General features: G+C 43.3%; 1 protein-coding gene across 1 annotated transcript in view; it reads left to right on the forward strand.

Annotated features, from left to right (window-relative positions):
• ASZ1 (ankyrin repeat, SAM and basic leucine zipper domain containing 1) overlaps positions 1 to 21,267 on the forward strand; it is a 103,284-nt gene that overhangs the window by 6,922 nt on the left and 75,095 nt on the right. Inside the window, exons 3-4 of the mRNA XM_065423563.1 lie at positions 5,632 to 5,754; positions 13,434 to 13,545. Coding sequence (XP_065279635.1) covers positions 5,632 to 5,754; positions 13,434 to 13,545 — 235 coding nt within the window. The remainder of the gene's footprint in view (positions 1 to 5,631; positions 5,755 to 13,433; positions 13,546 to 21,267) is intronic.

Genomic DNA, 21,267 nt, shown 5'->3' on the forward strand with positions numbered 1-21,267 from the left:
AAAAGTGTGTAAATACAGTGGAAACACCCAACTTGGGGTATTAGATAGAATTAGCTCTGTGTCTTCTATCCTCAGAACAGTTCTTGGGGCTATACTTGATTCCTTGGGTATTGCAAAGAAGAAAAAAGGTCTTAAAGACGATGGTAGCATCTTTTGAGAACTTCAAAATTAGGCTTTTATCATCACAATTTATTTCAAATCAGTTTCTTTTCATGAGACTTAAACTACAGACTTGAGTGGTCTTTATAATTCCTATTTGCCTTCTTGCCCCATTTTCTCTCACATCCACAAAGATGGGGAAAAATGATTGCTCTGCCACCTCTGCAGTGGCCAATAAGGCTAAATTCTCAGAGTTAATGAAGTTTTTAATACTCTCTTCTGTACTTCAACAGTGAAGACCTACTGAGTCCAAAAATTCTTGTTAGACTTGGGCTAGATCTTGGTGTTTCTGCATTGCTGCTGAGAGAGAAATTATGTTCAGAAATAGTAATTAACATCTGGTTATATCTAAGAGCCACACTGCACATTGACAGAGTATGCAGGGATATGATTGTTTGAGGACTGTTGCTCTCCCAGACAAATAAGTCATATAAATCCACCAGTGACTTGCATCTTTGAATTCTTACAGGACAAATTAACTGAGTCTGAATATGAACAGATTGTGTGCTGAAGTTTATTTTAGGAATGGGCCAAACAAATCTGTCTGTACATCCTTTTAATTTTCATAGGTGTCAAGTAACTTGAATCTGTTGAAGATAGGAGTCCGTACGTGGAATTTGACCTTAGTTCTTCAAGCATTACCTCATTCACCATTTGAACTTCAGATCTCATTTTATGTCTACAAAAGTAGCTTTCCTGTTGATAGTAACATAAGTTAACAGAATATTTGGACAAAATGCTACTAGAGGAGCCGTATACTCTACTGTTAACAGAGATAAGGAAGGTACTTTTATGCCAAGTGTTGCCTCTGGAGGTGAATCACAGATCTTTATCTTTATATTGCTAGAATCCAGCTAGTTAAAGAAAAACCTCTGGCACAACCTGGACATAACAAGCACTAAAAACAATTGCATTAAAAGGGCAAAGGAAAGGTTTTGTTTTGTACCTGAGTTGCAAGATGGATGAGAAATTGTGTACATAAAGCATAAAAAGTGGGATGTCATTGTTTTCCCTAAGAAGGATCCCTGGAGTACATAGCAGTCTAGGGAGAGGGGCTATTGAGGCCATGTGGATTAAAGCCTACAGCATTTTCTAGGGCAGGGGTGGCCAACCTGTGGCTCCGGAGCCACATGCGGCTCTTCAGAAGTTAATATGTGGCTCCTTGTATAGGCACCGATTCCGGGGCTGGAGCTACAGGTGCCAACTTTCCAGTGTGCTGGGGGGTGGGGGGGGCTCACTGCTCAACCCCTGGCTCTGCCACAGGCCCTGCCCCCACTCCACCCCTTCCTGCGCCCACCCCTGAGCCTGCCATGCCCTCCTCCCTCCCCCCCAGAGCCTCCTGCACACCACGAAACAGCTGATCGGGAGGTGCAAGGAGGGAGGGGGAGGTGCTGATTGGCGGGGCTGCTGGTGGGTGGGAGGCGCTGGGAGTGGGGGGGGGGGCTGCTGACGTATTACGGTGGCTCTTTGGCAATGTACATTGGTAAATTTTGGCTCCTTCTCAGGCTCAGGTTGGCCACCCCTGTTCTAGGGAGTGGCCATTAAAGTTGTCCTTCAGGAGGCACACAGCAGCAGGAGCAGCTGTGAGGTGCTATGGAGGGCCCACCTTTCCTTCTTTAGGAGTCAGTAGTTCTAACTCTCTCAGCTGTTTTGTATGGTTAAAAGATTGACTTGTGAGTAACTTTGTGGAGGATAACGATAAAAGTTTGCTAATGAGTAGGGGTTAATTATACCTAAGCATTTAATAGCTATATTAAATCAGGGCTGCGGTGTGTGAGAGGACTAGAGAAAAGAGAAGGATATGGGTCTAAAAATGAATATTAAAAGGAGAAAATATTGCAGAAGTCACAGGCTCCATATGATGTGCACTAATCCCTTCTCCCTCTGCTTCTTGCATGCCAGTCTCTATTCTTCTCCCCCCCCCCCCCCCCGCCATTATTGTTTATATAGCTTGTAAAACCTTTTGCGAAGGATTAGTTTGATTCTTTGTAAGGTACCTTGCACAGTATTGAATGCTGTAAAACAAATATCATCATCATCATCGGCTGTTAAATACCCTTCTTATCATAGTGATAGCAGTATATAGGACAGACAAACCATGTGACCAAGCTATTTTAATATATAAAGCAGCAACATGGTCAGACCTGCACTATTCAGCAGAGACCGCATTTGGCTGAAGATTGTGGCATGCTGTAGTTCCCAGTAAAACCAAGAGTTAAGTCTAAAGGGACTTAAGTCACTGCAGAGGGATGAGGGACTTTGTCATTTTCCACCAAGAAAATGTAGGCTTTACCTTTCCAAATTATTTGGAACCAATATAGCTGACTATCCCTGGATACATACTCGAATGGCTTGCCCAAGCTGCCACTGATGCTATCACGGCAACACTTGTTATTTTTAGGCACTAACTCAAGCAGAACTAGCATGTGTATGTCTACTTGCACTGAGAATTACATCTCCCAGCTGCTGTGTAGACATACCTTCTGAGTTAAAAGTGCTGCCAAGATCTAAACATGCTTTTTGTTAATAGTATACAGTATCTTGAAACCAATCCTCATTTTTCATTCCTGGTGCCACCATGTACCTCTCATCCTCTTTCCTTTCTGTCTCTGGTAGGAGTATGAAACAATTTGCCGTCAAGATTACAAGATTCACTGTTGTTATCCTTCTAATAGTATACTTCGAGCATCTTGGCTCTTCATAATCTAGGTCTAATTCAGCATTCACATTAGATCTCAATCCCAGCCATATTTCCTTACTTTTCCTAATGGGTTCCTGTGACTGTTGTAGGCTTCCGAACTGGCTTCACTTTCTTTGACTTGTGTAATTCCATACAGCAATTGTCCAGTTTTTTGTTTCTTTTTCTGGGAGTCCCCACCCCAATCTGGAAATGGTCTGTTCCTCGTGCAGCTATTAGATACTAGTAGCTTTGTTCCAAGATGTCTGTTAGGAGTTTTTCTCTTCTCTCTCCAGTCTCTAGCTACCTTAATAGCAAATCAAAGCTTCCTTGCAGTGGCTGTACAGTAAGGTGTACCATGAGGTGGCTCATTCAAAGTGGTATAAGTTTCTGCACCCCTGACAGATCTGTCTTGTGCCCCAGTGGCAGTCCCTTGTTTCTGTGCCACCTTTCACCATTTCCAGAAAGGGAAAGACCCCTACACAAGAGGACATGGCCTTCCTTGGCCAGGCACTGAACTGGTAGTGCCTCCCTCACTTAAAAAAGCCAGGCACTACTGTTGATTCAGAGGCTACAAACGTGAAGAGGTTGATAGTCCCTGGTATTATTTCTTAACACTTCCCTAATTAGGTAATTTAATTCTGCTTTTTGAGATGGTGGTGAGGGAAGACTGACCAGCTGTGTCCCTTCCTTCTTACGCCACCCTACAATACAAGTTTCAGCACTGGGGTTTGAGCATTTCCACTCCCTTCCTAATTCTTCTTGGGGTTTGAAAATTACTTTTTGAGGAATTCTTCTCTTGCATCTTATTTTTAAAATATTTTTCTGAGGCACTTTTAAATCTTTTGTTGATCATCTTATATTATGTATGTCTTGAGAGCTTCTCCTGGACAGTTGCAAGACCTGACTGGAATGTTAAGAAGGTAGCATTTCAGTTTGTCAGGATGTGATCTGTAGTAGCCAGATACAGGGCCTGGCTTGTGCTTTGCCCAGCTCCCCTCCAGGGTCAAAATCTTAAATAGGGAAGTAACACAAGTCTTATGCTAAGAAGCAAAGACTGAACAGTCAGAAACTTGCATAAATGATGGTTTTAGAGAAGCAGAATTACAGCTGGGTAATATTTTTCTCTTGTGCATGGGAAATGATTAGTCTAGAACAATGGTTCCCAAACTTTAACAACCCGTGAACCCCTTTCACTAAAATGTCAAGTCTTGTGAACCTCCTCCTAAAAATGAACATTTCCAGGGATTTTCTCCCTTACCTCAGCATAAATTATAAAAGCGGTGATCTTGGAAATATAAACTTTGTTTTTATGACATGCTTATTACACACTATTTATTAATTATTATTTATTTATTTAAAAAATATTTAAGTATTTTTATTACATTATGAAAATGGCAACACTCTTCCAAGATCTCACTTTTGTAGCTTGTATCTCTTTTGATTAAGCCTGTTATAAGACATGGCTCCTATCAGAGGCTCCAGTAGAAAAAAGGGGTACAGGGGCAAAGCCCCCGTGCACCCCAGGGCCTGGGAGGCACTGCCTGAAAAGTGAGGGGGCCCATGGGGGCCGCTGGAAAAAAAGGGGAGGGACCCTAGGGGGAGGGGCGTGCCGACACGGGGGCGGCACGTGACCCTCGTTGCCCCCCCATACTGGTGCCTCTGGCTCCTATGTTTCATCAAGGAGTATCAGATGTGAAACAGCATGAAGGTATTCAAGAACCCAACTCAGAGTTCCTCCTACACAAGCATTCAGGTCTTGAGCAGTCCAGGCAAACAATGCACGTTTCAACAAAGCTTAAACTTGTTCTTCATAATAATTTAAAAACAATGCTAGCAGCCTATTTAATTTAAAAAACAGAAAAAAATATTCACCTCAGTTTCTATTTCGTATAAGGAGTCTTGAAGTTTAAATCTCCTCAGTGTGATACATATGCTTGCTTTGATCTGCTCAGTTCTTGGAAGTCCCCAAGGCTCCGGGCTGCTGGCCCCATGCTGCCCGGGGTCCCTTTGGACAGCTCTGTCCGCCATTAGGGAATTTTTTCCCAAGAACCCCCTGTAACATTTCGTGAACCCCCCATGAACCCCAGTTTGGGAACCACTGGTCTAGAACTACATCTGGGTGTTGTGGTTAAGTCTTGTTTTTTCTTCTAGAGACATTTAATAAGGTAGTACTAAACGCTAAGGTAGCTTATGCTAAAGCAAAAGCAGACAGAGGTCAGAGGGGGCTGGTGTAGGGGAATTCTAAATCACGAAAACCCCAGCAACCAGCTAGGGTGGAATTACTTGCTCCTCTCACTGTTGCTAGACACAGCCTACTTCCTGTTTGGTCATCTCCCACACCAAGTCCAATTCTTGAAGCAAAAACCAAAAGTCGTCGTCTTTTTTTTTTTTTTTTTATCAGTGGGAATCACTGCATTATTTAAATGGAGAAGATAAATCTGGGCACAGCTATAATAATGAATAACTTTGCTGCAGTTGTGTGTTGCTAGCCTTTCTAAAATCTTTTTGTCTCTGGGATCATGTTTGAAATGTTATGGTGGTTTGGTTTTGTTGGGTTAAGAATCAGGCATCTTGATATTCAGTTGTGGAATTTTTTTCCAGCGTTCCAAGCAGAGAGGGAGTCTTTTAATTGATCGAAGAAAATAAAAGTATGGAACAAAGCATTTTCTCTCCCTAGGAATAGATATAAAAACATTAGAGAAAACAGTTAAATATTTACATTTACTGTGTGTATTGGAGTTTGAGTTATAAAATACATATTTACCTTTGTAAATGTTTTAACGTTTTGACAGGTGTGAACGTAGAATCTAGTTTTCAGTTTGGATGGACTCCCCTGATGTATGCTGCTAGTGTTGCTAATGTGGAATTAGTTCGTATCCTACTGGACAGAGGTGCTAATGCAAGGTTTGATAAGGGTAAGATACTTGTGAATCAAATTAGAAGTTACAGTTGTTTCTGACTAGTACACTTTATCCTATTTATGTCATCTCTTAAATATTCAGGAAAAAAAGAAAGGGTCACAGTCAAGTAGATTAGGTCCTAAACTTGGCATCATAATCTGGAGACTGTAATCAAGATTGTAGAAGAATTTTAAAATAGCTTACCACACCATCACTCACAAAAATTTGTGTTTAATTTTGTTTAAACAAATCTTAATGTATTGTGCTCCCCTCAACTAATTCTACAGTAAACACAAGTTAAATTATATTGCTAGAACTGTGCTGACCTCAGTTACTGCCTTTTTGCTTATACCCTGTAAGAAATGGAGGGGCAGGGAAAAATATTTTGCCTAAATTACAGGACACTGTTGTGTAATTAAATAATTTAATTCATTTATTAAATATGTATATTATGGCAATATCCAGAGCCACCTATTAGGATTGGGCCCCTGTTGTGTTAAATGCTTTACAGATATTTTGAAGACAGGGTCTCCTCCCCAAAGAGCTCTATAGTTTAACTTCTAGTAGAAATGCTCTCCTCTCCCTTCTAAAGAGAATGATCCTACAATTTACATCAATTCATTTCTCCCACTTTCCATCTGGCCGCATAGGTCAGAATGTCTCCTCTCAGTTGCTTGCAAGTCCCACAGGAGTAGTGATCATCTGTACAATGTAAATAAATGTGCATTCATTGTTTTCACTTTTCTAAAAATGCAGGAAATTATTCCAGTAAAATTAAGGTTGTCAAATTTTAACTCCATGAAAGGGGAACAGTTTTTATACATCTTGTCAGTTTCAAAGAGAGAGCTCAATATACAGTAATTTCAAATACTACATTTGTCTGTGAGTTCCTCTGTCAACTTTTGTGGTTTCGTAATCACATTTTTGCATTTTAATGTGTTTTTCCCCCTTCTCTCTTGCTATGTAGAAGACCCACCCAAGTGAAGGGATACTGACTTGATTATACAGGGGAAGCTGTCTATACACACAGCACTGTCAAGTGTACAAAGTAATCTATTTAAAAAATAGAGAGGATATAATATTTTTTTTATAGTAATTATAGCTATTTCTTGCAGTGAAAGCAGATAGTTTGACAGAAGTGTGACATTTAAGATGATGGTTTCTCTTCAACATCGCAATGTTTTTCAATATAGCTCTGCTGTGTAAATTTGGGCCTTGCCACATACTACAAAGGGCCTTAATTACAGACCTGCACTATTGGTAGGCCAGGTTTCCAGAAGCTTTATCAAAGTTGGTTAGTGCTTTCTTCGGTGCCTTTTAGAAAGAAGCAGCAGCAGCAGAGGGAATGGGGAAAGAAAAATAGAGCAGAAAAGATGGATCAGTGGAGAGCAACAGTTAAAGAAAAACTGCTCAAAAAGTCTCTCTGTATTACCATTATCGACTAAATAGAAATATTGTATAAAAATTGTACAGTGCAGGTAAATGTCTAAACATCTAAAAATTGAATAATTAGTGGTACGCAATATAAGGTTTCTAAATTAATTTTGGAGACAAATTAATCTTGAGTAATCTGAAATTTAGATGATCACGGTTTACATAATCTGGATATCTATCTATCTATCTATATAGATATAGATATAGATATCAATATATAAAATTTTCCCAAGTATATAGAAAAAATTGATAACTACTGTATACTCAGTGCTGGTCCTTTCTAAGAAACAGGCTCTAATCTGTTTTTAAGTGGCTTTGTTTACTAGTCAATATGAAATCTTACAAAACAGCACATTTTCTTACCTTGATGGAAGTCAGACTTAAGACATTTCTACATCGTAGAAGACAGCAATGTGTTGGACACTTAAATATTTTTTTTTTCTTGGCAGTAATGTATTTCAGCTATTATATCGATGAAGAAAGTTTTCAAAAATATCCTCTGTGTGCTTTCTATCTTGTTTTAAACCGAACTTCCTCTTTTAAGAAATTGAACTCAGATGAATTTCAGTGAACTGCAGTAGAATGTCACTTGAATTGGAGTTAGTGGGCAGATAATGGCAATCACATGCATTAACAGATGGTTGTGAGTGTTTGTTTTTTGTAAAGAGGGTAATATATGCTCCGGGCATATATTAAGGAAATAATTATAAAGTGCAATTTGGAAAAGCTGCTCGAGCAATCATGTAGTTACATCATTTCAGTAAATAAACTAATGTTATCCTGACCACAGGAATTTGTTTTTTTTAAAAAGCTTATTTTTACACTATAGAATACAATATCCTAATGAATTTTACCAAAAATTCTGCTTAGCTTGGTATATGTTTTGATTAAAACAGCTTTTTTCTGTTGCCCAGATCTTGCTCTGTGCCAGCTTCTCTGTGCCATTCTGGTAGTGCAAAGAGGACTTAAATTTACATGGAGCAATCTCCATATGACACCAAGTGGCATAACTGTCTCTACACCACTAACTCCTGCATTTCTCTGGGTGTAAGGGATGTGGTTGGGCATGGCTGGAACTTACTCATACTTTAGGGCAGTGGTCTCCAAAGTGGGGTGCGCGCACCCACCCCAGGGGGTGCGCAAGACGATCCCTTGGGGGGCGTGGGAGGAGGAGCGCCGCCGGAGGGAGGGGAAGGGCGGCCGGAGGAAGGAGGGAACAAGCGAGCGGGGAAGCTGTCCCCACCCCGGGCGGGCAGGGCCATCCGGAACGCAGGGGCTTTAGGGGCTGCAGGGCCCTGGCCTGCAGCTCTAAAGCCCCTTTTGGAATGCGGCCCTGAGTCCTCCAGCCCGTGGAGGAGCAGGGGCAGCCGCACAGCCAGCGGCCAGAGAGAAGCGGCGATTTCCCCTTCAAAGTGCCGCATCTCTCCAGCCGGCTTTGAAGGGGAAAGCGCCACTTCTCTCTGGCCGCTGGCTGTGCGGCTGCCCCTGCTCCTCCACGGGCCGGAAGACTCAGGGCCGCATTCCAAAAGGGGTGTTAGAGCTGCAGGCCAGGGCCCCAGGGTCCCGGGGCCCCTAAAGCCCCTGCGTTCTGGGTGGCCCTGCGGGGGGAGGCAGCTCCTATGGGGGCGGTGCCGCGCTGTGCAGAGCCACCTACACACCCCCTGCACCAAACAGGAGCTGCCCCAGGTAAGTGCTCTGCACTTCCTGCCTGCCCCAGCCCTGAGCCTCGTCCCACACCCCCACTCTGAGCGCCCTCCTGCACCCTAACTCCCTCAAAGACCCCGCATCCCACCCTGAGCCCCCTCCCTAACCCTAATCCAGACCTTCGAATCGCTATATCACAAAGTGTTAAACCAAGATTTTCAGAAATAATGAAGCATATTCAATCACATTGCTCTCACTAAAATATTATTAATAATTTTTTTTGTGAGAGCAAAAAGGTTTTTTGTACCGTTAATAAATAAAATACAATAAAAAATATTTTAAAAATATTGTTTATTTTATCTTTATCTTGTCCTTTTTTAATTTCTATTTTTTGTATGTTTTATAATGTACATAATATATTAGTACAGTAATTCATGTATATAATTTATACATAAATAAATATACATATATTGGGGGTGCATGCTCAAAATTTTTTTACTGATAGGGGTGCGCGATCAAAAAAGTTTGGAGACCACTGCTTTAGGGCATCATCTAGCCGCTAACTAATGGGGGTTAGGAAGAAACGTCTTCTGTTGCAAGATTATTCCATAGTTCTCCACTTTAGAGTTTTTATATTTTCTGAAATATCTGCCAGTGGTCACCATTAGGGACAGAGTATTGGACTTAGATGGATTACTAGTCTGATGCAGTATAGCAGTTCCTATATTTCTGGTTATGCCATTTTGTACTGCTCTAAATAGTTTATCGACTTAATACCAAGGAAAGAGAATTTGTAAGGTGCCATAATGTTTTCTTCTCCTTTAATACTTTTATTTGTTGCCTAGACAAACTACTTGTTTTAGATCAGTAGTGTCAAAACGAGATCTACATGATATGTTTATATGGCCTATAGTGTTGGTAAAAAAATAAGTAGCTTTTGCAAAAAATGTGGAAAAATAACTTTCATTCTCTTTGAAACCATCATGAACTTTGTTTTTTGATGAAATCTCATTTCACTGAGGAAAAACGGTTTCACTTTTTTGGCTCTCTCCTTTGCTCTCTTACTGGCAAAAGTCTTTTCCTCACCAAAAAGACACACAATTTTGGAACTCTTAATCAAAAAGGAAACATTTTGCCCCAAAATAAAAATTTTCATTTTGGTCAAAAGGCTATGTGGGGGGCAGACACCAAAATCTTTGTGATTGAAAAAAATGTCAACCAGCTGTTCTTGCCTGTCTGGCACATTCAGATTCTTCAGACCCTAAATTTTTACTTAATACTAATGTCTTTTGTATACAAAAGCCAAAAATGGCATGATGATTGAACCTGGTGATATTCTAAACAAAAAGAGCTCTTAGCCATGCTTGTAGATGTTTCCATTGCTAAATACTGACTCAGCAGACATTTTAGGCGTCAAAGTGACGTTTGGGATTATTGTGTGTGGGCGGTTGCGTTGATTTGTGTGTGGGGGGGGGGGGGAGGTTGTAGTGGTAGATTTGTATGGGTGGCAGTTGGGCCCAAGTAATCCAACATCTGTGCAGTCTTGCTCATAGAACCAATGAAATTGCTGCATGCAAATTAGCTGTAGAGTAAGGGTGGTGATTGGTTTCGTTATCTCTGATCTTACAGTGGCCTAGAACACTTGGCATGGCATAGATGCATGCATTACTGTAGCTGTACACTGCACAGGTGTAATTTGTAAAGTCAAAATGGCTGAGAACTTAAAAATTGAATGGTAACAGACCGTGATACCCAGTGATGGTAGAATCTGGTGATACTTTGAACAAAAATAGCTCTCAATCATCCATCACTTCATGCTGACTCAGCAGATATTTTAGGCGATTGACACAAAGAGTGACTTTCTTGGAATCTTATCATATAGATTGTAGCCCTAGTGGTTGCAAAGGTAACCATCCAATGCTGAACTGAATATAAATCTTTTTGAGCTTGTAGAAAGTTCAAAAAGAACTTCCACAACTTCTATTCATTAATGGGTTGTTAAGTAGAAAGGCTAATGATGGTACTAAATGTAAAAATCAGCTCTTATTGCTGATCTTAGTAGCATCACAGTGGTGCCCGAGGGGTGTGTATGTGGGAATACGGATATGCATAGGGAAGAAGGAAGCTAGATATCAGACAGAAGAGAATGGGGAAGAGAATCAAATGTCAGAGATCCTGAAGTAAGCATATTTTCTATGACTAAGGCTCATAGATGCAATGGTAATATAAACAATCATTTTCCCACTGTGTAATGCTGAATGTGACTGACAAGTACTGAATACATTTATTATATCTAAGTTTAATTACTGTATAAAGGTCTTATTTTACCTTTCATCTTAGTGCAAACCTGTCATTGATGTCAGTGGGGAGCGGTGTGTGAATTGAGGGTATTATGCATGATATCTCTAGACTACGTGTAGACTATCCTTAGTACGAAATCATATTTACCCATTGTCTCACTTTTGCTTTTATAAGTTTTTTACATGAAAAATGCAGAACTCTGAAAATTATTTCTGGCATTATGCTAAAGGAGTGAAACCCACATCTTCCCCATCACGGTTTGTCTTTAGTAAGTTGAGATGCTTTCTTATATTTAGGGCCCTACCAAATTCACGGTCCATTTTGGTCAATTTCACGGTCATAAGATTTTAAAAATAATAAATGTCATGATTTCAGCTATTTAAATCTGAAATTTCACTGTGTTGTAATTGTAGAGGTCATGACCCAAAAAGGAGTTGTGGGGGGATTGCAAGGTTATTGTAGGGGGATTGTGGTACTGCTACCCTTACTTCTGCGCTGCTGCTGGCGGCGGTGCTGCCTTCAGAGCTAGGCAGCTGGAGAGCGGTGGTAGCTGGCCAGGAGTCCAGCTCTAAAGGCAGAGCTGCCGCCAGCAGCTGCACAGAAGTAAGGATGGCATAGTATGGTATTGCCACTGTTACTTCTGTGTTGCTGCAGAGCTGGGCCCTGAGTCAAGAGCCACCACTCTCCAGCCCCCCTAAAATAACCTTGTGATTCCCCCATCAACTCCCTTTTGGGTCAGGACCCCCAATTTGAGAAATGTGGGGTCTCCCATGAAATCTGTATAATATAGGGTAAAAGCACATAAAAGACCAGATTTCATGGTCCATGATACATTTTTCATGGCCATGAATTTGGTAGGGCCCTACTTATATTCTTCACAAGTCAGTCCCTTGCCCCTACCCCTAATAATCATTTTGCAATCTTCTGAAATCTTTCAGTTATTCTATCTTTCAGGTAATGAGGTACCTAGAACTAAACGTAGTATTCCATGTGTAGTGGCACCTAAAACTGATCTATTCTTTGATCTGACATGATAGCTGTGTTTGAGACACAAAAGCGCTTTGGCCTTTTTTGCAGTCACATTGCACTGACACTTACCTAATTTTATACCGACCATCACTCCAAGCTCTCTTTCAGCAGTATTGCTCTTCAGGTTTCTCCTTCCTTTTGAATATTTGTATTTCAGAATATTTTTCCCAGATATATTAACTAAATTTAGAATCAGCATGTTAATAAAATTCAGTTTTTAGCTTTTGAATGTTAAATAAATACCCAAAACTAATCTGTCCAATACACCTGTAAATACCACCTCCCTCCACCCCCCAAATTGATTGGTTTATCATTGCCCTTTGTTTAAGTCCTTCTGCCATCTTTCAGTCAATGTGTCAGTGTTGGTATACAATTTATATACGTTTTGGATAAGATTTTGTCAGCCAGTGTATCACATGCATTACTAAAATCAGTATATTAATCAACTGTGTTATCTTTCTGCTCATGGAAGTTGAAAAATGACTTGTGGGAAACTTCATTTTGTGTAGTTTCTTTGTTTCAAAATGCATTCTTTGTTTCAAAATTCTATACTTTCTATAGCAGTGGTTCTCAACCTTTTCAGACTCCCTTTTCAGGAGTCAGATTTCTCTTCCGTACCCCCTCAAGTTTCACCTCACTTAAAAACTACTTAACTTACAAAATCAGACATAAAAATACAAAAATGTCACAGCACATATTACTGAAAAAACGCTTACTTTCTCATTTTGTCTGTATGAAATTTTTGTTTGTACTGACTTCACTAGTGCTTTTTATGTAGCCTGTTGTAAAACTAGGCAAGTATCTAGATGAGTTGATGTAACCCCTGGAAGACCTCTGTACCCTCAGGAATACACATACCTGTGGTTGAGAACCACTGTTCTGTAGAAGACAATTGTTACTTTCCTTATCCTTAAATTCACCTATATGTCCTAAAAGTGTTCAGTTCTTTGACAATAAGACCACTTAATATGCCTGTTTATTTTTTAAGCTTGGTCTTGGATTTTTCCTACTCTTCAATTACTATCTCATTGTCTTCTCAGTGGCGTCTCCTTCCTCTTCCTGGGTGATTTCATCTGTCTTAATGGCTTCATTTACCTTCACTGAGCTGAATATTCCCAAATCTTTCAATCATTTCTAAAGATCAAATACTTGATTTTATCAAACTTGAGAATCTGTCTGAACTATTGTAAAGATGTAATAATGTTAAAAACCCTCTGCTTCCGATTGTTACACGGAGTACATTATTTGTTGACATCACAATCTTCCAATTGTAATTTTCAATTCAGATCAGTATACTGTATTGATGGCTGCATGTACTGCACATGCTTCAGAGGAGCAGATTTTGAAGACCGTGGAACTACTTCTGTCAAGGAATGCCAATCCCAGTATTGTTTGCCGGTAAAATATTTCATTTGTTAGTCTTAAACTGTTAATGGAGATATCATTAAAGACCACATGTGTAAAACTCAAGGAGCAGGCATGGGGAAGGATCAGGTTCTGGGAACCTCCTTGCCCTAATAGGAGCAGTCTTGAAGTGAGGAAACTATTAGACTCTTTCTCCATCTCACGTGAATGATTTTCTTCTACGATTGGGGAGGCAACAAAAGAAGTAGTGAGAGGTATGGGCCATCTCTGCCATTCCTTACACCAGTGCTTCTCAAAGCCAGGCCGCCGCTTGTGCAGGGAAAGCCCCTGGTGGTCTGGGCCGGTTTGTTTACCTGCCAGGAAGGGCGGCCAGGACGTCCCTCGGCCCGCGCCGCTTCCCGCAGCCCCCATTGGCCTGGAGTGGCGAACCGCGGCCAGTGGGAGCCGTGATCGGCCGAACCTGCTGACGCGGCAGGTAAACAAACTGGGCCGGACCGCCAGGGGCTTTCCCTGCACAAGCGGCGGCCCGACTTTGAGAAGCACTGCCTTACACCATCACCATTACTTGAGACATTATAGTATTTTTTTTCTTGGTGTCTCAGTGATGTGATATTGCTGAAAATAGAGACACAAGGTGGGTGAGGTAATATCTTTTATTGGAGCAACTTCTGTTGGTTAAGGAGACAAGCTTTCCAGCTACACAGAGCTGACCCGAAGAAGAGCTCCAATAAAAGATATTACCTCACCCTCCTTGTCTCTCTAATATCCCGTGACCAACATGGCTATAACAACATTGCTGATGTTGCTATTTCTCTGTTGTCTGACATATGCTGTTACTCTATTTCTATGCGTTATTGTTCACTTGGGTTGTTGTGGGCAGTAGGCATGCTGGCTTTGTCATGCAACAATATTGACCAGTGTGAGTCATGAAAAAAAATCTCATCAGTTAATTGAGTGTATGCAACTATTTAAATTCTTTTACATGATAATATAAATTGAGGATAAAGAAAATTACAAATTTGTTATACTATGGATTTTGCATTCATATCACGTTTAATAATAAAATTAACTGAAAAAGTAACCTATTGCCGGCCCTTCTCCATCTTACGTTGTGTAAGGATGAGACAGTAAATGAAAAGTGAGTTCAAATTAATTTCCCCTCTCTGTTTTCAAGCTTTGTACGCCTGGGGATTTATTCTAATTCTTTATATTAGTCTTTCTCATAGGCATCTGCATTTTGTAAAGAAAAACTACAATTTTTTATAAAATAACACGGACAACAACATTAACAACATTCTTTTAAAGTTGTAATGTCAAGCACTCATGTTAGGAAATGTCAGAATTAAGGTTGCAATTTGGCCCCTTTGTATGTATGTATGTATTATGATACATCATTGCATGATCATATCATAGTTTTTTCCACTGGACCCAACCCTCATTCAGTGCACAAGATGGATCTGCTGTCAGCATGAATCAAGGTTTTGTAGTGGAAGAGTCTGTGTCTATAAAGGCTTTGCCTCATTTGTTGTAGAAGTTGGAAGGTACGTAGTGAATGAGGCAGGAGAATGCAGGAACAGGACAGTTTCAAGATTAAGGGTAGATGAATGCTGCCTTGAAGAATTGGATTCTATCCCTGCCTCTGCCACAGAGTTCCTATGTGATGCCAGACCAAACTTTTCACAGGTAGTCACTAATTTATGTGTTCTTTGAGTAGTGTCCCTATGGATGCTCCATTCTAGGTGTACATGCATCCCATGTGTCTCACATTGGAGATTTTAGGTAGCAGTGCCAGTTCAGCCATGCATTCACCGCATGCAGCCTTGTGTTCTGCAATGTAGCTATATAGAGCTAGGCAGGCAAACCACCCTCTCTGTTCCTTCTCAACCGCCTCAGCAGTGTCCAAATAGAGCTGACCTCAACTGTATTTTTCTCTTATCTACTAGTTAGTGTTAACTTATGCGCGCGCGCACACACATATATGTATATGTTTTTTAGTGTAAGGACCATTGTCCTTTCATGTGTCTTTTTTCTCCCCTCAGGGGAACTTAAACACTGGGAGGGTACACCTGGTTTTAAGTGCTGCCTTTCATGCCAGAGGCGATCCTGGTGAATAACAGGCACTCCCAGTGTGTCCATTGCCTTGGGGAGTCATATGTTGCCCAAAAGTGTAATTTCTTCCTGGCATTAAAATCTAGTGTCAGAAAGAACTGGAAACTTAAGCTTTGTCTTGCTTGGACCGGCTTCTGACTCTGGCCAGGGGACCCCCCTTACAACAGTTTCTGAGCAAGTTAATTGCCTCAACCTCCTCAGTGCAGCACTCCCCTAGATCATTGAAGAGGAAATTTCTGGAATCCTCTCAAAAGGACTCTAGGAAGTGGGCTTCAAGCCCTCGAAATAGAGAATCTACCTCAAAGAGGCAGTCTTTGGCACCTACCCCCTCCTACCACTGGCATCTACCGGTCTCCAGCTTGGTACCCACAAGGCTGTAGGTTCCTCAGGTACCATGAGCACCAGAAAGTCCAAGGACTCTAAGGGTTCCAGCTCTGGAAGATCGGTACCATCTGGAGATCAGAGTGGTAGGGAGAAGAAAACCAGTTATTCTAAACCGGTACCGAAAGAGTCTACCAGGCCCCTCGTTTGGCACTGCAAAAGACCAGACCAACACCTACTGATCACTTATTGGAGCACACAAAACCTTCGGTACCATCAGTTGCCTCTCCCTCAGTTACTTCTGCCCAGGCAGCCTCCTCAATATCAATCAGTAATGCAAGAGTTTTGATTCTCTCAGGATCTGGCAGTAGCAAAGACACCTGAATCTCCTTTATTCAATATCATCTTCTCAGTGCTGAAGATTTCTTGATCTCTGGACATTTCCCCAGTTTCAAGGGAGTCTCCGCCTATCTCAACAAGTGCCCCACCCATACCAAGTGATGATGACGAGGAAGTTCTTCGAGTGCTTCATGTCCATTCCACAATAGGTGTGTACGCGCCACGTGCATCATTGCCGGAGATTTTTCCCTCAGTGGTATCCATCAGGCTAGCTCTAGCGACCTCTGGTGCCACATGCTCATGTGCTGGTATAAGGGGCACCACTGGCCACACACCCTCTCAGTTCCTCCTTATTGCCTGTGACGGTTGCTGGAACAACCTCTCTTGCTTCTTCTCAGTGGTTTTTGGAGTCTATCTCAAACTAGCAAGCCGTACTGGGGAGATACAACTAAGTCTGTGGGACTCCTTAGCCAAGTTCAAAGACGCTCTGCCTCAGGACTCAAGGTAGGAATTCTCGGCCCTCTTGGATGAGGGTCAGAATATGGCCAGGACCTCACTCCAGGCGGCACTGGATGCAGCCGACGCAGCAGCCAGGACGATGGCCTGTGCTGTCACCATGAGGCAAAGCTCTTGGCTTCAGTCCTCAAGACTTATTCAACAACCTATTCTAGCCAGCAAGCTAAAGAAATATGGGCTGGATGAATGGACTGTAAGGTGGATAGAAAGCTGGCTAGATCATCAGGCTCAACAGGTAGTGATCAATGGCTCCATGTCTAGTTGGCAGCCGGTATTAAGCGGAGTGCCCCAAGGGTCAGTCCTGGGGCCAGTTTTGTTCAATATCTTCATTAATGATCTGGAGGATGGTGTGGATTGCACCCTCAGCAAGTTTGCAGATGACATTAACTGGGAGGAGTGGTAGATACGCTGGAAGGTAGGGATAGGATACAGAGGGACCTAGACAAATTAGAGGATTGGGCCAAAAGAAATCTGATGAGGTTCAACAAGGACAAGTGCAGAGACCTGCACTTAGGACGGAAGAATCCCATGCTCTGCTACAGACTAGGGACCGAGTGGCTAGGCAGCAGTTATGCAGAAAAGGACCTAGAGGTTACAGTGGATGAGAAGCTGGATATGAGTCAACAGTGTGCCCTTGTTGCCAAGAAGGCTAATGGCATTTTGGATTGTATAAGTAGGAGCATTGCCAGCAGATCAAGGGATGTGATCATTCCCCTCTTTTCGGCATTGGTGAGGCCTCATCTGGAGTACTGTGTCCAGTTTTGGGTGTCACAGGACAAGAAAGATGCGGAAAAATTGGAAAGAGTCCAGCGGAGGGCAACAAAAATGATTAGGGGGCTGGAGCACATGACTTATGAGGAAAGGCTGAGGGAACTGGGATTGTTTAGTCTTCAGTAGAGAAGAATGAGGGGGGATTTGATAGTTGCTTTCAACTACCTGAAAGCGGGTTCCAAAGAGGATGGATCTAGACTGTTCTCAGTGGTACCAGATGACAGAACCCAAGGAGTAATGGTCTCAAGTTGCAATGGGGGAAGTTTAGGTTGGATATTAGGAAAAACTTCTTCACTAGGAGGGTGGTGAAGCACTGGAATGGGTTACTTAGGGAGGTGGTGGAATCTCCTTCCTTGGAGGTTTTTAAGGTCAGGCTTGACAAAGCCCTGGCTGGGATGATTTAGTTGGGGATTGGTCCTGCTTTGAGCAGGCGGTTGTACTAGATGACCTCCTGAGGTCCCTTCCAACCCTGATATTCTATGATTCTATGACTTCCTCATGAGGTTCAGCAGGTTATTCAGGACCTCCCTTTTGAAAGCTCCTCATTATTCTCCGAACAGACAGACACAAGACTTCATGGCCTGAAGGACTCAAGGGCCCTGGGCCACTATGCTCTGTCGGCTTAGAGGAAGCACTTCAGGTCCCAACAGCTATCACACTTCTCAGCTCCAGGTCTGAGACAGAAACCCTATAAAAGGAAAAGGAGAGGTTACAAGCCATGTCAACTGCTTCCTTCCACCTCAACCTCCCAGCTGTGATCACATAGGTACTCCGGTGGGCCTGAGCAGGCCTTTTGAAGGTGCATCCGAGGGCACTATACCAGTTCCCACCTCAGATCCTGCCTCCCTTTTATTTTTGGACCGTCTGGCCCACTTCAGCCCAGTGTGGTCCTGCATAATATCGGACCTCTGGGTGCCAAATACAGTGACGGTCGGCTATACCTTTCCGTTTTCGTTCACCCCTCTCGCCCACCCCTCATCCACGTCCCTCTTCAGGGACCCTTCTCACGAGCAACTCCTTGCCCAGAAGGTGCAGTCTGTCCTACGGATGGGTGCCGTAGAGAAGGTTCCGCAAGACTTGAGAGGGAATTGGTTTTACTCCCAATATTTCTTAATCTCAACGGCCAAGGGGGGCCTTTGGCCCATTCTGGAACTTCATGTTCTCAACAGAGATCTCAAGAAACTGAGGTTCCGCATGGTCTCTCTGGCCTCCATCATTCCCTCACTGGATCCAGTGGACTGGTATACCGCCCTCGACTTAAAAGACGTCTTTCACATTTCTCTCTTCCATGGCCACAGAAGATTTCTCAGGTTTATTGTAAACAAAACCCACTACCAATTCACTGCTCTTCTCTTCGGTCTGTCTGTCTTCGGCCTGGTTTTTCACAAAGTGCATGGTGGTGGTAGTGGCCTTCCTCAGATGGCGAGGAGGGTGGAGCTTGGCTGCCGGTGAGTGGGGAGCACCTGCTAATTTTTCCCCGTGGGTGCTCCAGCCCTGGAGCACCCACATAGTCGGCGCCTATGCCTTAATGACTGGTTGATCAATTATCCAAAAGAGACCCATAAGAGACTCAGTGTGTGAATTCATTGTTTCATTTACTCTCTCTCTCCTCACGCACACAGACACTCTGTAGATGCCCATTAGTAGCAACATATTGGTGCCCTTTGCAATGTTGCTCCTAAGCGGCTGGTACTGTTCTGGGGAGTGTCGTCTAACCAAAGACAGCCTGCTTTTTCTGATACTGTAAAATAGTACACCAAAGGCAGTGCACCCATTGCTGCCCAATATCTCTTCCCTTGCAGAGCCAGGGGCAAAAGTCGTGACCCTCACCCCTTCCCCATCCCGCCCAATCAAGTCAAAGCTCCATGTCCCCTCCTCTTACCATAAGCAAGGTGCCTCTGGCTTCTGCCCCCCAGGGGCACTGGTGTGGGCGGATGGCTGAGGTTCCTTGGTGTTAAACCCTCACTGGTGGCAGGTGCAGCACATTCCCCTTGGCCCTGGGACTGCCACCGTGTCAGCACAGCCTGCAGGGCCAGGTTCTCCTGCAGCAGGTGGGAGAGCACCCCCTCCAGCTGGGGAGAGATGAGGGGACAGAGAAGGAGACAGAACCTATTACCCCAGTCAGACCAAGAGTTCAGCCCCAGAGAACCCTGGGGCAGATGGGTGAGGGGGATGATAGCAATACCAGTTTGGTCTAAGGTGGAGGACATTGATGACAGATGGCTCATGGAGAGATGGAGGGGGTTAGGTAGGCTGTGGCATATGAAGAGTGTTTTGGAAGTGGTGGGGCAGCCATGTTGCAGGATGGAGGAACCCCAAGGTTTGGGGGAATGGGGCAGGGGAATCTTGGGTTTGGCAGGGGAGCCCCCAGTCAGCAAAATGGCTGAGCGAGCCCAGCTGCCAGGGACAGACTGAGGATGCTCCCACTGGCAGCTTTCATGCTCCACCTTGGTGAGGGATGGATGTGTGGGGAGGGCACCATGCGCAGCCTGCAATGGGAGCGGGGGTGGCTCCTAGCATGGATAGTGGAGGGGAGAAGGGGACTGGTCAGTGTCCTGGGAAGGGGGTCCCTGACCCCCACTGCAAAACAGCACACCCACACCCTGCCACCTGCAGCCAAGATGGAGGACAGCTCAATGCATGGGGGGGGGGGTGTCCCTGATATCCCTTACTGCAAAATAGCACACACACCCCACCCGCCTGCAAGCCAGACGCTGAGGAAGGGAGGAGGAAACCTTCCAGTTGTGCCTCTGCTGTTCCCTCCCCCTGCCCCCCCCCCGCCAAATCCCTCTCTTCCAGACCCTCCCTCCTACACATGCTTTCCTTGCAGGCTCTGTCAGGCAGGGCAAGTGGACAGGACTGTGTGTCCTGGAGCTATGCCGAAGGGCCAAAGTTGGCAGGGGAGTGGAAAGATGCAGTCTGGGGGAGCCACACCCCTACATGTCCCCCCCAATCTCCACTCCTGGATGTGACATCACAACATCACTCTTATGCTGCGGCTGTGTTGCTATTACTGAGTGGACAATTTATGGTGGGGAAAGTGTTCTCGGGAAATGTTGTTCATAAGTGGCAGTTGCTCTTAAAAGGTGTTGCTGAAAACAAGCGTCTACTGTGTGTCTGTCTGTATATCTCATTCAGCAGAATGACTGGCCAAGTATTCTACAATTGGTTAATAACATAGTAAAAGTGTCCTGATTGGTTAATAACTTGTATAATTAAAGTTATTATAATTAAATCACACAGTATTTTAGTATCATGCTGCAAAGAGCTGCAGGAGATACATTAAAGAGCCATCTGCGTGTCACTGCTTTAGGTTAATGTTTGATGGCAGTTGAATAGGAGTTTTAAAAGGTAGTAGTACTCTTCCACGCTTTGCCCACAAACTAAGCTCTGCTTACTTTTAGATGCCATTCACAGAGGATTGTGCTGATGTGCAAAATATGATCACTGGGCACCTGTGGCTTGGCTCCACCTAAGTAGGGTTTGGATGCTCTGCTGGGCTTTGTTAATCTCATAGTGCCACCCACTTGTGGTGCCAAAATGAGATGTCACCCTCAGCAGATTATATAAAAGACTTTCATAATAAAATCCTCCTTTTTCTTATATGCCTTGATCAGCAGTGAAATAACTAAATGCCAGCATTAACTATCTTTGGGCATCTGAGTTAACACCTAAGTGAGATGAACAGGGACAGTTTAT

This window comes from Emys orbicularis, chromosome 1, assembly GCF_028017835.1.
Source record: "Emys orbicularis isolate rEmyOrb1 chromosome 1, rEmyOrb1.hap1, whole genome shotgun sequence".
Classification (NCBI taxonomy): domain Eukaryota; kingdom Metazoa; phylum Chordata; order Testudines; family Emydidae; genus Emys; species Emys orbicularis.